Source organism: Taurulus bubalis (genome assembly GCF_910589615.1).
Source record: "Taurulus bubalis genome assembly, chromosome: 10".
Classification (NCBI taxonomy): domain Eukaryota; kingdom Metazoa; phylum Chordata; class Actinopteri; order Perciformes; family Cottidae; genus Taurulus; species Taurulus bubalis.
Genome location: NC_136598.1, coordinates 16,221,696 through 16,234,962, shown reverse-complemented (window position 1 = coordinate 16,234,962; position 13,267 = coordinate 16,221,696). Strand labels below are relative to the sequence as shown.

Here is a 13,267-nt window from a genome sequence, read left to right as displayed (position 1 = left end):
TCAAATTTGGTTTATTTTGTATAGTCCCAAATTACAAATTTGCCTTGGAGGACTTTACAATCTCTACACATACGACATCCATGTCCCGGGACCTCACATCGGACCAGGAAAAACTCCCTCAAAAAAATAGAAGAAAAAAAACTTTCACATGGAGAAAAAGCAAGAAACCTTCAGGAGAGCAACACATGGGTGTGTAAACGCACCAGGAACAAACGTTAACCTTATTATACCAGGGTACACTGTGTTGAATGAGGGGCTGGAAAGGTTCCCATGATCAGCTCCGTCTCTGGTTGCCTGCTTCCCCTCCATCCAATCAGGAGGCTGAAAAGTGTTTCAGGGGGCGTTTCCTCTCGTGCCTTCGTGGACCTAAAGGCCCCTTCGAGGGAAATAAGTTTGAAGACGAGCCGCGGGCGGCAGGATCCTCCTCGCGTCCTCTCTGCTCAGTCCAACAGCGGACCTACTTTTTTTGTTTCTATCTCTTTACACACATTGACCGCGGAGTTGGGTTGTGCTTTGGACTTTTACATTTTTTTTAATGTCAAAGTAACTTTTTTAATTGTCGGATTGTCAAAATCTGGCGGATCTTGGGGTGTCCAAGTTACCGCCGAGTCGATCACATTGCCAGCGGACGCGCAGTGCATCCTGTCCGGGGAGAAGTTAAGCGGCAACGCCGGTCGGACGTTGATTGTGACAAAACCAGAGGACGGAAACCGAGTGCAATCTGGAAGTATTTCTCTTTCGTAATCTGCGTTGCAGTCGCAGGACATTTAGCAACTTTTTTTTTTTTTTTTTTAACTAGAAATGGTTGGCAGGTTGAACTTGCCAAATGCATGTGAAGGAGACCCGCTGGATATGAGCTGCATGGCTGACCGAGGACTTGACAGCCCGGACTCCGGGTTGCCCCCGAGCCCGAGCCCCAGCGCCTGGCTGCTGCCCGCGTGTGCGGACAAACCCGGGGGCGTGAGCCCGGTGTCAGAGGACGAGGGAACAGGCTCTTTGGTTGGTAACACTGCAATGCATATGGACACTTATTTTAAATGTCACTTCATGACTGACGTTACATGTTCTTAGTGTTGCAAGCCTGCTAGTCTCCACAAAGGATACATGTTATGTGGTAGTTGTTGTTTTTTCTCCTACAAATTGCAGGTTGTCTTGCATTGGAATAGCTGAACACCACTGTGTTGCTAACTCTGCAATTTGTAGTTTTAAACCAAATGTGTGTGGATGTTCTTGACAGTAACTCGTCTGACATCCCCTGAGAGGCCACTTCAGCACTCAACTGGACCTATGAGAGCTTTTGCAGTATTTGTCTTTTTTCTGTTGACTTTGGGGCTGTTTATTATTTATCTTTTTACATTTATTATCATTCCAGGTTCCAGTTTTACCCCTTGGCTCTTTCCAGCAGCTACACCCATTGTCCTATGGGGAAGGCATAGCACTTGAGCCGTTACCGTCGAAGGAAATAAGGTGGGTTTTGATATGTTCTGTGCAGAGTTGGACCTGCTGAAGGACATGCTCGAAAATGACACACCATGGGGACTTGCATGCTAGAGCATTTTTATTTGAGTATGCCCCAAGACTGCTAACGGATGCAAAGCATGTACATGAGCTTACAAGAGAACAGTGGACTTGGACAAACGTTGCTGTGTAATGTAATGTGTAGTTGGTGCAGGAGGCTGCAGACTAGTTTGCCTCTCTTTTCAAACCCTTCCACTTCTCCTCTTCCACAGATTTACCTCATCCGTGCACTATGACTCGGACCGGCACTTCATCCAGGGTGTGGCCCTGCAGCCTACGGGACAGGGCCTAGAACACTGCAGGCAGACCATTGTGGCCGTGCCCGACAGCACCTGGCGCCACTACAAGACACAGCTGGATTTCCAGCCTCGCCACCGGCCACAGTACTTCAAGAGTACCACCATTGTCTACCCCAAGAAAACCAGTGCCCTCTACAGCACAGAGCTGAGCTACGACTGCCACCGACTATCCAAGCGTTTCTTCTCCAGCGTGGAGCTGGAGGCGGCTGGTCGCAGAGCGCTACCTCAGTGAGGGAGGGGACAGGTGGCTGGAGACGCACAGCCCCCGATACTGTAGCTCCCCCAAGGCTGGCTGTTTTTGACCTGCTGTGTTGTCTTTGTACAGTTGTGTAGCCTGTTGTTTGTCTTTTTAAGTACCCTTCTAAGCTGTGGACAGGAAAGACCCTGTGCTGTGATGTTACGGATATCAGAGATGAGCAGACATGAACAAAGTGGCTAAAGTGTCCATTCAGTCCATTACTGTCGTTCTACTCCTGACGATGGACGATCTATCAGTTGGAGTGGATTTTTCATTAAATGCTTCACTTTTCTGCTTGTTGGTTCCCAGCTCATATTGTATTTAATTGTTTTTGTTTTACTTGCTGAAAAATGGACTCGTCTGGTCGTGGATGGAGAGAATACTTATTGGCCCCCCAGCATAGTGTCTCTCTCTCCTCATGACAAACCAAGTTGGTCGAGTATGCAGTTAAAACGAAGAGGCCTGTCGGTTCAAATTATTTGTTTGTGATCAAAAAGGAGATTTATTTAAAAAAACGCTATCTTAGTATATGGTTCAAAGCTACTCGTATGTAAGGCAGAAGTAGGACACATTTAAATGTGTGTGAGTTTGGCTGCATGCTAAGAAATCACTACTTTATTCCACACTGTACAGAGGATGTGGTGAAAATACTTAACGCATATTTTTGTTTGTTCACAGGGTTTTGTGTGTTTCTGCACTACAGACACAAGCTAAGCTCTTCCCTAGCCTTCTCTCTGACCACTGTATATGGCTGCGATTCTTAATGTATTATGAAAATGTTTGTAAATGAGCTTTTCTGTTTTTGTCGGGATGTGTAAGCGTAAACAAACCAATTTTAAATAGATGGTATGGATGGATCATGAGTGTGGAGTTTACTGAAAAGTGGATATTGTATTTGATATCACTCACTGGTTTAGTAGTGAGAATAACGCGCTGCATTCCACTGCCATCACTTTCTTTGGCTTGACTTGGATTTAAATTGTATTTATTCTGTTGGAGTTTTAGGATTTTATCAGCTGTTTAACGGGTCCGTCCAGTCATGCAAGGGCTATTTTTGTGATGCCCTTTGTGCCATATGGATGTGGCTGATTGATTTCTTTTTTTGATAATAGTCACTTATTCTGTGCAAGTTTAAATAAAATGTTCATCAGTTCAACATGTTTGTGTTTTAAGAGGAGGTATTCCTTTATTTTTTTATTTTATATTACAGCAGAAAGTGGAAATTGTCACTTTGGCCTACAAATTAAATGCTTTAAAAAGAATTGACCACAGGAATAAGATAAACTGTTCACATGGTTTGTGTGTTATCATGTGATTTTACATGCTACTACAGAAAAGAAACATTTGGAGTGTTTTAATGCATTGAATGCCACAAATAAAATGCCTCGCTAATACATTGAAACGTTTGCAAATCCTTGATGTCCTAGGATGTAGATTGTGCTTTTGATCATTTCAGGGTGAATTATCCCATTTTAGACCTTAAGTATTGTGCTTCTGTATCGCCCCCGTGTGGCCAGAAATTAGAAGTAGAACAGGGGACTTCCTTTAATTCCAGGTCTAGGTTGACCGTGTGCTTTTTTTCTTCCTAAAGATTTTCTGTTTACTCGGCACGACACACATGAGATACTAAAAAAACGGGGACAATTGAGATGAAATGCAACTGAGCAAGTATCAAAATACATTATACATCAGTCTCTGGGACGGAGACAATACACAGAACAGTAACACATTGAAAATGCAGCTACACCCATTGTGTCATCTGGGCAAATGTATTGTGTAGTCACTGTAAATTGCTAGGACAAAATGTGAAACGTATCAGAAAGCCCCTTCTGATATCAGCCAGAACTTTGCATATTTAGGCTTTTTACCTATTTCACAAATAACACACCAAGTTAAACTCTACATATAACAGTGTTTTTACTGATTATCTTATTCCATAAATTCAAGAATTCATGTTTAGTTTCCTCAGAAGATGCCTGCACCAGTCCTGACCTGGTGAGAGCTTAGGATCCGTAGGTATTGGGTAACCTTGCATCATCTTTTAGGTGTATTTGTCTTTTTCTCACTATACATTTGACCCATTGTTGCACTGATGGAGCTTCCTTTTACAACCTAAGAATTGAGCTTATTATTTATTGAGTGGCGGTCTATAATAATAATAATAATATTTATAATAATCACTGAACTTTTTCAGCTTGTCAATTTATATGTTGCATTCACATTTGATCTGTAAGAGAAATGTCTGAAAATAAAAGCTATTTTTGGGGACATTGGACTTGTTCATATCTCCTTACACTGCCAATGGGCCCGTTTTCAACAAGTTATTCTAATTGGACAAATGAAATGAATGAATGAAATAGCATCTGCTTTCAAATATTCTGGGAGAGCACTTGGACAATGATGCAACATATTCTGGGGCAGCAGGTACAATTTACATGCAAATCACTTTATTTGGGTGATCTACCAGAAGAAATAACAGGACATGACAGGTACCTCCTAAAAATATTAACAGAAAAAAAAGCAATCACTCGTAACTGGTTACAAACTGACCCACCCTCAACAGAAAACTGGACTGAAATAATTAAAGAAATCCACAAGATGGAAAGAATGAACTTCCTTCTGAGACTGAGAAAGGACATATACATGGCTGGATGGACAAAATGGACCAAATATATGTCAAGTTAAGGAAATGGACAGATGACTCGCCCTCCCTAACCTCACGGGTTTCTGGATTTTGTTGGCTCGAGAAGCTCAGTATCTCTTAAAAAGACAAACACTATGTTTCATCAAGATGCAACCCCATATATATATATATAAGTTTAAAACTAAGTTAATGAAACCCTGTGAATATAACTCTTTGAATATAAATGTGTGTAATATATCTGTATGTTGGAATAAATGTATGGTTGACACGATTGACTGACGATGCTTTTGAAGTTGCACGGTTGTTTGATTGCTTTATTTTCTTATTTTTACTTATTTACCTGCTTAAATATTTTTATATGTTTTATTTTGTTATGGCCCACTTGGCCAGATGCATGGTTAATTCCTTGTATCCCTTCTTACTTTTGAAGGTTGTTTGTTTGTTAAACTGTAAAAATGCCTAAATAAAATATCAAGTATAAAAAAAGAAATAGCGTCCTCTTTGATTTGACAGCTGATGATCTACATTTTACCCACAGAACCTGAACGCAGCATTGCAGGGTTACGTATGCTGTGACGTCGAACCAATACATCAATTCAATATTTAATTAATAAAAACACAAAATTACAGCAATGCACAGCCTAAACTGTTTACATTTGAGTATCGGTGTTCAAGGTTTTTAAAACAATTTAAAAAAAGAAGCACAAACACTGTGTTGTATGACGTATTATGGGTTCAGAGGTCGTAAACACGCCCACATTTCTTTCCAGCATGGTGGACTCAAGCGTCGTTGTTTATCGTTGTTCCAAAGTGAACCTAGCTAACGTTACATGTATCTTTATGTGACTGTGTGGGGTTTCATGGCCCATATCCAGCTGGCTCTCGTCTTTGAAACGAGGAAATAGATGTCAGACGACAGAACCCGCCTTTAAACTCTCCTGTCGCTTGTTAGCTTCTCGTCACTCGTGAAGCATGAAGACCTCCAACGGAAACACATCCATCCTGGACATGTTTGAAAAGGGAAAGGTCCTGAAAATATGTGCGCCAATGGTTCGATATTCAAAGTAAGTGGAGTCTGTGTTGCGTCTATCCGTGTTTTTTTATTTGTTATTCCTGTGCAACCACGCGAAAAGGCAAAGGAGAAAATCATTCTGTAGGCACAGCTGTCCTTTGGTGTGTCTTTTCCAAACTATGCTCAATAAAGTATGTTTTTTGTCCGTAGGCTTGCGTTCAGGTCCTTGGTGAGGAAATACGACTGTGACATATGCTTCACCCCGATGATAGTCGCTGCTGACTTCATGCGATCTGTCAAAGCCAGGGACAGTGAGTTCACCACCAATGAGAGTGAGTAGTGAACCACCACTTCATGCACTGCATCTTCACACACAGAGGGCCATCGTGTCACATGATCAGAATCAGCTTTATTGGCCACGTGTGTACACATATATGGAATTTGACTCTGGTTACACTTTGCTCTTGTCGTTCTTATGTACATATTATGTACAAATAAACAAGAGAAATATAAAAAAAAGACATTATAGACAACAGTAGAACACAGAAACTAAACATCAACATTAACATCCAACTAATATGTACAGTATAAATATATATTGAATAATATAATATTAGATTAGATATTCCTTTATTAGTCCCACAGTGGGACTAATACAATAAAATCCTGAAATTTGCCCACTGATGAACGTGTTGTTAATTGTGAGCGTTTTACCGTATTGCCATATTGCTATAACTTTGAGAATGTGCAAGTCTTAGTTTTTATGACCATTTTTTCTTCTTGTTTCTTTTCCCCCTTCAGGTGACCGGCCCTTGATAGTGCAGTTTGCTGCCCATGATGCTCAGAGTCTGGCTGATGCGGCCTGTGTGGTCGCACCTTTCTCAGATGGAGTTGACCTCAACTGCGGCTGTCCCCAGAGGTACAGTTACTGAGAGTAGGCCGTGATACAGTTTGGACTCCCCTTCTTTTTTCAGCATTTTGACTTAAGATAAAAAGCTAACTGTTTGTTTGAATTATGAATTTCTCATAAAATAATAAAAGTAGAATGTTTACGTTTTCATCACCAGTATTTTGTATACTAATTAAGTGTTACCCGTAATGGATTCCTCTACAAAGATCTATTCAACCATGTGCCCACTAAACATGCTTGCACATCTTTCGGAAAGGCTTTATTTACGTTGTTTGATTACCTTTTATTGTTGTGTTGTGTTTTCAGATGGGCCATGTCAGCCGGGTACGGTGCGTGCCTCATCAACAAGCCTGAACTTGTGAAAGACATGGTCAGACTTGTCAGAAATCAAGTGGACAATCCAAACTATACAGCATCCATCAAAATTAGGTAAAAAAATGAACCAATTTGACATTATATTTGATTTTACATGACATATTGTGTCCACCAGAGAGCACTGACATGTTTATTTTCAACTTTAAAATGTCCCTCCTAATATTGTTGGTCAAAATCAGAATAATTCCAAAGTGTCTGGAAAAAGATTGCTTGTTTAAAAAAAAAAAAACATTGAACAATATTGTTATTGGATAAAATAAAAAAAATCCATTATTGGTTGGGCTATACATTATGTTGTAAATGTTTTCTGTCAGAATACATGGAACACTTTTTTTTATGTGTAACTGTCCCCTGCTGTGTTAGAATCACGTAATAATAACAACAATAAAGAGAAATTCCCTTCACCCACAGAATTCACGAGGACCTGAGGCGGACAGTGGATCTGTGCCAGAAGGCCGAATCAGCAGGTGTGTCGTGGATAACGGTCCACGGACGGACAGCAGAAGAACGCCACCAGCCAGTCCATTATGAGGCCATCAAGACGATCAAAGACAGCGTATCCATCCCTGTAATCGCCAACGGGGACATAAAGTTCCTCCGTGATGTGGAGTCCACTCACCAGCTTACTGGTGTTGATGGTAGGTTTGCTTTCAACAAATCACTCATAACAACTACACTTAACAATTTCAAGATATATACAATATTCCTTTTTTAATGTATTTTCTTGTTTGTTTGGATTTGCTCTTTAGGTGTGATGGTTGCGCGCGGGTTGCTTGCAAACCCTGCCATGTTCAGCGGCTATGAGGACACTCCTTTGGAGTGCATATGGGACTGGGTGGACATCTCTGTTGAGCAGGGCACTCAATTCACCTGCTTCCACCAGCATCTTATCTACATGCTGGAGAGGGTTAGTTCCCAGCCTGAGAGAAAAGTGTTTAATTCTCTATCCAGTACCTCAGCTGTAATAGATTACCTCGAGAACACATATGGGCCAGTGCATGATCTGGGAGCATAAGCCTATTGAAATGTTGCATTTTAACTTTGTTTTTTTACTTTGTTTTGTTTTTATGCCAAATAAAGCTTCAGACGTTTATAACTGGCAAGGTCTGTCTTTATTGCTATATTTTCTCCCATTAAGCCGTAAAAGTAATTATGTAGCTAATTATATCTTGTAATTATGAATTATAGTCTTTAACAGTAAGGACTACATGTAAGCTACATACTAAGACTTAATATTTACCACATGTAATTTGGAACATGTAGCTGCGCACCATCAAAGATCACAATAATTTTTATCCGTTTTATCTACAAGAACATTTCATACAGTACAATATTTGAAGTCATTATCAATTATGATATTAAAACTAGTGATTGGTCATTTTTTTTTAAATTTGCATTGGTGCAATGATTCTTTTCTATGTAATTTCTGTATAATCTTTATTGACGATGATTACTTCTTTGTGTTGCTATTTTAGTGGCATAATGAATATACATATTGTTTTTGCAGAAATAACATCATTTAAATGTATATTAGTTTTTAATTTTCCAGAGGTTAATCCCGAAAGTAAAGTGATTAAAATGAATCCAAAGTAAAGGTCGAGGGTTGTACAGACAATAATTATAACGGACTGCTTCAATTTCAAAAGGTATTACTGAACCGATTAACAAACAACGGTGTATGTCGCAGATAGATGAATTTATTGGGACAATATGCCCATGAAAAAATATTTTATAACAAAGAAGATCATCTTGAAATGTGTTTTATTTTGGAAAAATAAAATGGGACCGGAAGCTAGGTCCTTCAGATGCGCTAACTGAACCAGGAAGTGGGACGCAAACGTACAAACTTTTCTGTGATCGATTTCAAAAGTTAACTCTCTCTTAACGTCCTCTGTTTGAGTACGTACTTTTCCTGGTAAGTTGTGAATCGTAATGCCTGAATACTGACATTAGCTCAGATATTATCGTATTGCCATTTAAAAATGTTTAACGCTAGCTAATTGGCGTTAGCTGTTTGTAACTCGAACAGGTTCATGGTTCATGTTACGTTAGCTTTCAGCTAAGTGTCGTCAGCTCGTGTTGATGAAGCGTTGGAGTTATGGTTGTGAACATAGATGGAGGGTGAAAAGAGTGGAATCATGTGTAAAAGCACGTTATGAATATGTATAAGCATTTAAGAACTTATTTTGTTGTCACCTATTGCTTGTGATGCGGATGTAACGTTAAGTAACGCTATATTACAATAACGGGCGTTTGACAGAGTTATCTATAGCTTTTGCGAGGTTATGTTAAAGTACGTGCACTTTGAACAGAGTCGATAAGGCGCTTAAATTAGCATGTTTTTCAACTGAGGCTGCATTGTTGTCTAAGTGGAATAAAAGCAATGCCCGCTAGCTAAACCTCCAAGCTCTATTCACCTCAACAATACACTATAAAGAGCATACGGCTCGTAGAGGAGGCTGGTCAGGACCCAGTCCTTAACTTTCTGTAAGGTTTCGTATCTGTCTTTGTCAGGTTATCGCTGGAGATGACGCTGCAATGGACTGTCGTGGCTCTCTTTCTCTATGTGGAGATGGGCATCCTTGTGCTGCTCTGTATCCCCTTCATCTCAGCCAGGAGGTAAGTAACCGCTGCTCAGAATCTCAGACATACTCCAACATGCTGCTTGTCTATAATGTGTCTATGTGTGTGGTTGCAGATGGCAGAGCATCTTCCAGCTGAGGATCTGGAGCTGTGTGACAAGGTTCTGGAACAAAGTGTTTCTCACAATGATCATAATACTCATTGTTCTCTTCCTTGGTAAGTGTGACATAAAGTGTGTCAGGTTTTTGTTCTTCTTCTTACAGCCTAGTAGATACTGAAGGTAGTCACTCCAAGTTGGACCACTCGATAGTGTATGTGCTGTCAAGTCTCAAAACAGCAGTCAGCTGGGGGGAAATTTGCATCTTGGCTATACTATTGAAGGCTGTAACATAAACTAAAAACAACATTCAGAGGGTTTATAGCAGAAAATAATTAACATTGAAGTAATTGCTTGATGCATTTTTTTTCTTTAGATGCAGTGCGTGAAGTGAGGAAATATTCATCTAAAGAACTCGGCACCGACACCAAGCTGCAACCAAACATGTTTGATCACCTGCACATGAAGCTTTTCAGAGCCCAGAGGAACCTTTACATCTCTGGCTTCGCTGTCTTCCTCTGGCTGTGAGTCTCGGCTCTCTTACACTGTTGCCCAAATGGCATGTCAAAGGTGTTTCTCAAACCCCTGGTATTTTTATTCTAAATGCAGGGTTATGAAGCGTGTGGTCACCTTAATTAACCAACTGGCTTCAGCAGCTGGCTCTACGGCCGCTCTTCAGGCGCAGGCTGACAGTACTACCCAGACTGCCAATAAGTACAAAGAGGACAACGAGCTGCTGAAACAGGTAGACTTCACTTTGATTGGGCAAAGACTCAAATAATCACAACTACAAAATATACCTTTAATTGATCAGACAATACTAGTGAATGATGAAATGGATTTGTATGCACCTGAAATATAAAAGTTTAGTGTCCGATTTTAGGTGGTGAGTTTATTGCATTTCATTTTACATAGTTAGAAAAACACATCTTCAGTTATTTAAAGGTGGGATCATTGAGTGCTTTTTGTCTCCCAACATCAAATCCACATGATCAGGTAAGAGGCTAATGGATGAGACAGACTTGGGCTTTTGTTCATGTACATTAGTCCACAACCCTGTTATTCATAACTATCTCAGTAGCTCTCTTTGTTTGGTGGATCTGCTGGCTCAGATTGGTGGTGGCCTTGTGAACTTGTTTCAGTGCACATTTAGAGGCAGACACTATCTACACCACTTGTGTTGGAAACCGTTGTCTACCAAAACCCTCACACTGGGTTTCATCCCCTCCATTAAACCTCTAGATGAGAACACGCACACTGAACATTTTACATCAGATTTCAAAGAGATGAAAAAGAGCCTCATTTCATGTACTTGAGGTTCATTTAATTTGATGTATTTCAGACTCTGATGGACGGAAAGGGTAATGAGGCTACCGCAGAGGGCATGGTGCTGCTGAGAAAAAAGGTGGAGAAACTGAATGAAGAACTGAGGACCTCCGGAGATGGTTTGTAATCCTGTACATGTACACATGTTCACCGTAATGTTTGGGTTGGTGTAAACTTTAAAACTATTCCCTCTGGAACTCTCTCCCTCAGCACCTCAGACATTCTCCATCACTCGCCACTTTCAAAACAGCACTTAAAACTAATGTATTTAAATCTGCTTTTAGCCTGCGATACTCGTCTTTAAAAATATTCACTATTAGATGAAATAAGATAATCCTTTATTAGTCGCGCATTGGAAAATTACAGGATTGTTGTCATCGTTCTTATTTCATTGCTGCCTCTATTATTTGTCCAGCACTGACGAACTCCCGGTCAGAGGCGGATGTAATGAAGAAGCAGATGGAGGGCCTCGCCAGGGAGTATGACCGGCTGCTGAAGGAACATCAGGAGCTCCAGGTGATGCTTAGTCCTAAACACAACAGAATAACTCATGTTTTTAAGAAGTCCGTCCATTTCATCATCAACTCAAAGGCTATGTTTTTTTTATATTGAAAACAAAGGTTGTAATTCTAGTGAAGAGAACAAATCCAATTTATTTCCAAGATCTCAACAAACGAAATATAAAAATTAGATTGACATTAGATAAATGGAATATATATTTTTTCTGTTATATAACATATTAACTGACATTTTCTTTTCACTTATTTTTGTCGTTTCAGAATCTTCAAGACAGTGAAAACAAAAAAGATGACTAGTTGTAAGATACTTAAAGGTTGAAGTGTTTACACAGAAAATTAGCCTAATCACGAGAGCGCCACTGCAACACATGCTTTATCTTCATAAAACACCTTGTGTCACAGTGCACATCATAAATACAGGATTGGCTCATCTGAGATACAGACTTTTGCTGATATCTGTAATAGTTTTAAAGCATGGAGGTGAGACTGTTTATTGGAAGGAGTAATATTGGACAGTTTCTTGTTTCTGCCTGATGCCGGACTTTGCAGATGTTAAAAGAAATATGCAACCAGGATGAGTGTTGCTTCATAGTTTATCATTGGCTCTAGCCAGGTGCATAGAGTGTAAGATTTGTCAAAAGCTGGAGCAGCTATGAATGTATTTTGATACTTATTTCTGTGCAGCAGGGACACCTGCTGCACCCACTTTGAGCTGAACAGTTTGTAAATTCAGTCAGTGCTTGCATGGCTGTGCAAATATAGATGGCATTACAGTTGCACAACTGGTACATAAGTTTTGGTTTGTTTTTTTTGTTCTCTCCTTAACTTGAACTTTTAAATGTTGAAGATGGGTATCGCTAAAAACGGAATACCTGTGGGAACTTGATTCAACCACTTATGATCTAACTTTAATGTCTTTACTTAAAACTTTTAATGTTCATACTGTCGTATATTTGCTGCACTGTATGTTGCACTGCATGTGTAGTGAAAAGTATTTCCGTTACCCACACAGACCCCTGTCACTGTGAAAGAGATGAGATTGTAATCACCAGATGCTTCAATTTTTTTTATTGATAAATAAATAGGTTTTGGGGTTTACCAAAGTTAACTTTCCTGTCAAAAAGTCCTAAATTTAAATTGTATTCTGATATTTCTGTGCCTTTTAGCAACAATTTGTTGAATAAAGATACATTCCTCTATGCCATGCCTTGTTTTGAATAAATAACACCAACAAGTAATTTCATTGGATATTAAAAGTTTTATTTTAGTATTACATTTAAGATACTCTTTGCAATTTTACAAAAAATATTCCAAGACAATTATTTACATTTTGATTTCTTTAATGCAATAAAGGCCTTGCGGCGATAATGACATCCTTCCTCTACACCTCTGCTTGTGACCACTTGTGCCTGAAAGTAAACCTGAATTGAAAAGATTATTCAGTCACCACATAGTGTAAGTTAACAAAATGTGACATATCCACTTTGGAAAAGTCTTACAAAATGATATGCTATACATTTACAAAGATAAAAGAAACTTAGAGTAGCTAGTCGATTATTTTTGCTTCAGAAATTATGACAGATTTCAAGGAAATGTGTTCTGATTATGGGATTAAGCTGTTTTCTAAGAATAAAATTGATGATAAAACCTGAGAATAGACCATGATCTTTCTGTATGTTTATGTACAGGAGTTCATGCAAATACACGCAAAAAACACAACCTAAAAATAGACCAGTGAGTTTATACA

The 13,267-nt window shown here is 39.5% G+C and overlaps 3 protein-coding genes across 3 annotated transcripts; all 3 read left to right on the top strand.

Moving 5' to 3' along the window:
* Positions 1-801: 801 nt before the first annotated feature.
* rflnb (refilin B) lies at positions 802-2,049 on the top strand (the record flags this gene model as incomplete). The annotated part of the gene is made up of 3 exons (XM_079224713.1): positions 802-999; positions 1,373-1,467; positions 1,731-2,049. The coding sequence occupies 3 exons, from the start codon at positions 802-804 to the stop codon at positions 2,047-2,049; spliced, it is 612 nt and encodes a 203-aa protein (XP_079080839.1).
* Positions 2,050-5,512: 3,463 nt separating this feature from the next.
* On the top strand, positions 5,513-8,078 carry dus4l (dihydrouridine synthase 4-like). The gene is made up of 6 exons (XM_079225225.1): positions 5,513-5,763; positions 5,922-6,043; positions 6,513-6,630; positions 6,928-7,050; positions 7,408-7,634; positions 7,746-8,078. The coding sequence occupies exons 1-6, from the start codon at positions 5,672-5,674 to the stop codon at positions 8,009-8,011; spliced, it is 948 nt and encodes a 315-aa protein (XP_079081351.1). The 5' UTR covers positions 5,513-5,671; the 3' UTR covers positions 8,012-8,078.
* Positions 8,079-9,523: 1,445 nt separating this feature from the next.
* On the top strand, positions 9,524-12,716 carry bcap29 (B cell receptor associated protein 29; the record flags this gene model as incomplete). The annotated part of the gene is made up of 7 exons (XM_079225226.1): positions 9,524-9,615; positions 9,695-9,795; positions 10,053-10,200; positions 10,286-10,421; positions 11,019-11,121; positions 11,418-11,518; positions 11,782-12,716. 7 exons carry the CDS (start codon positions 9,524-9,526, stop codon positions 11,815-11,817), a joined length of 717 nt encoding a protein of 238 aa, XP_079081352.1. The 3' UTR covers positions 11,818-12,716.
* Positions 12,717-13,267: the final 551 nt, after the last annotated feature.

Bases quoted from the DNA above. Each gene is read 5' to 3' on its own strand.
- dus4l (XM_079225225.1), top strand. From the start codon at position 5,672: ATGAAGACCTCCAACGGAAACACATCCATCCTGGACATGTTTGAAAAG. The intron at 5,764-5,921 runs GTAAGTGGAGTC...TTTTGTCCGTAG, and splicing joins CCAATGGTTCGATATTCAAA to GCTTGCGTTCAGGTCCTTGG. The intron at 7,051-7,407 runs GTAAAAAAATGA...CTTCACCCACAG, and splicing joins ACAGCATCCATCAAAATTAG to AATTCACGAGGACCTGAGGC.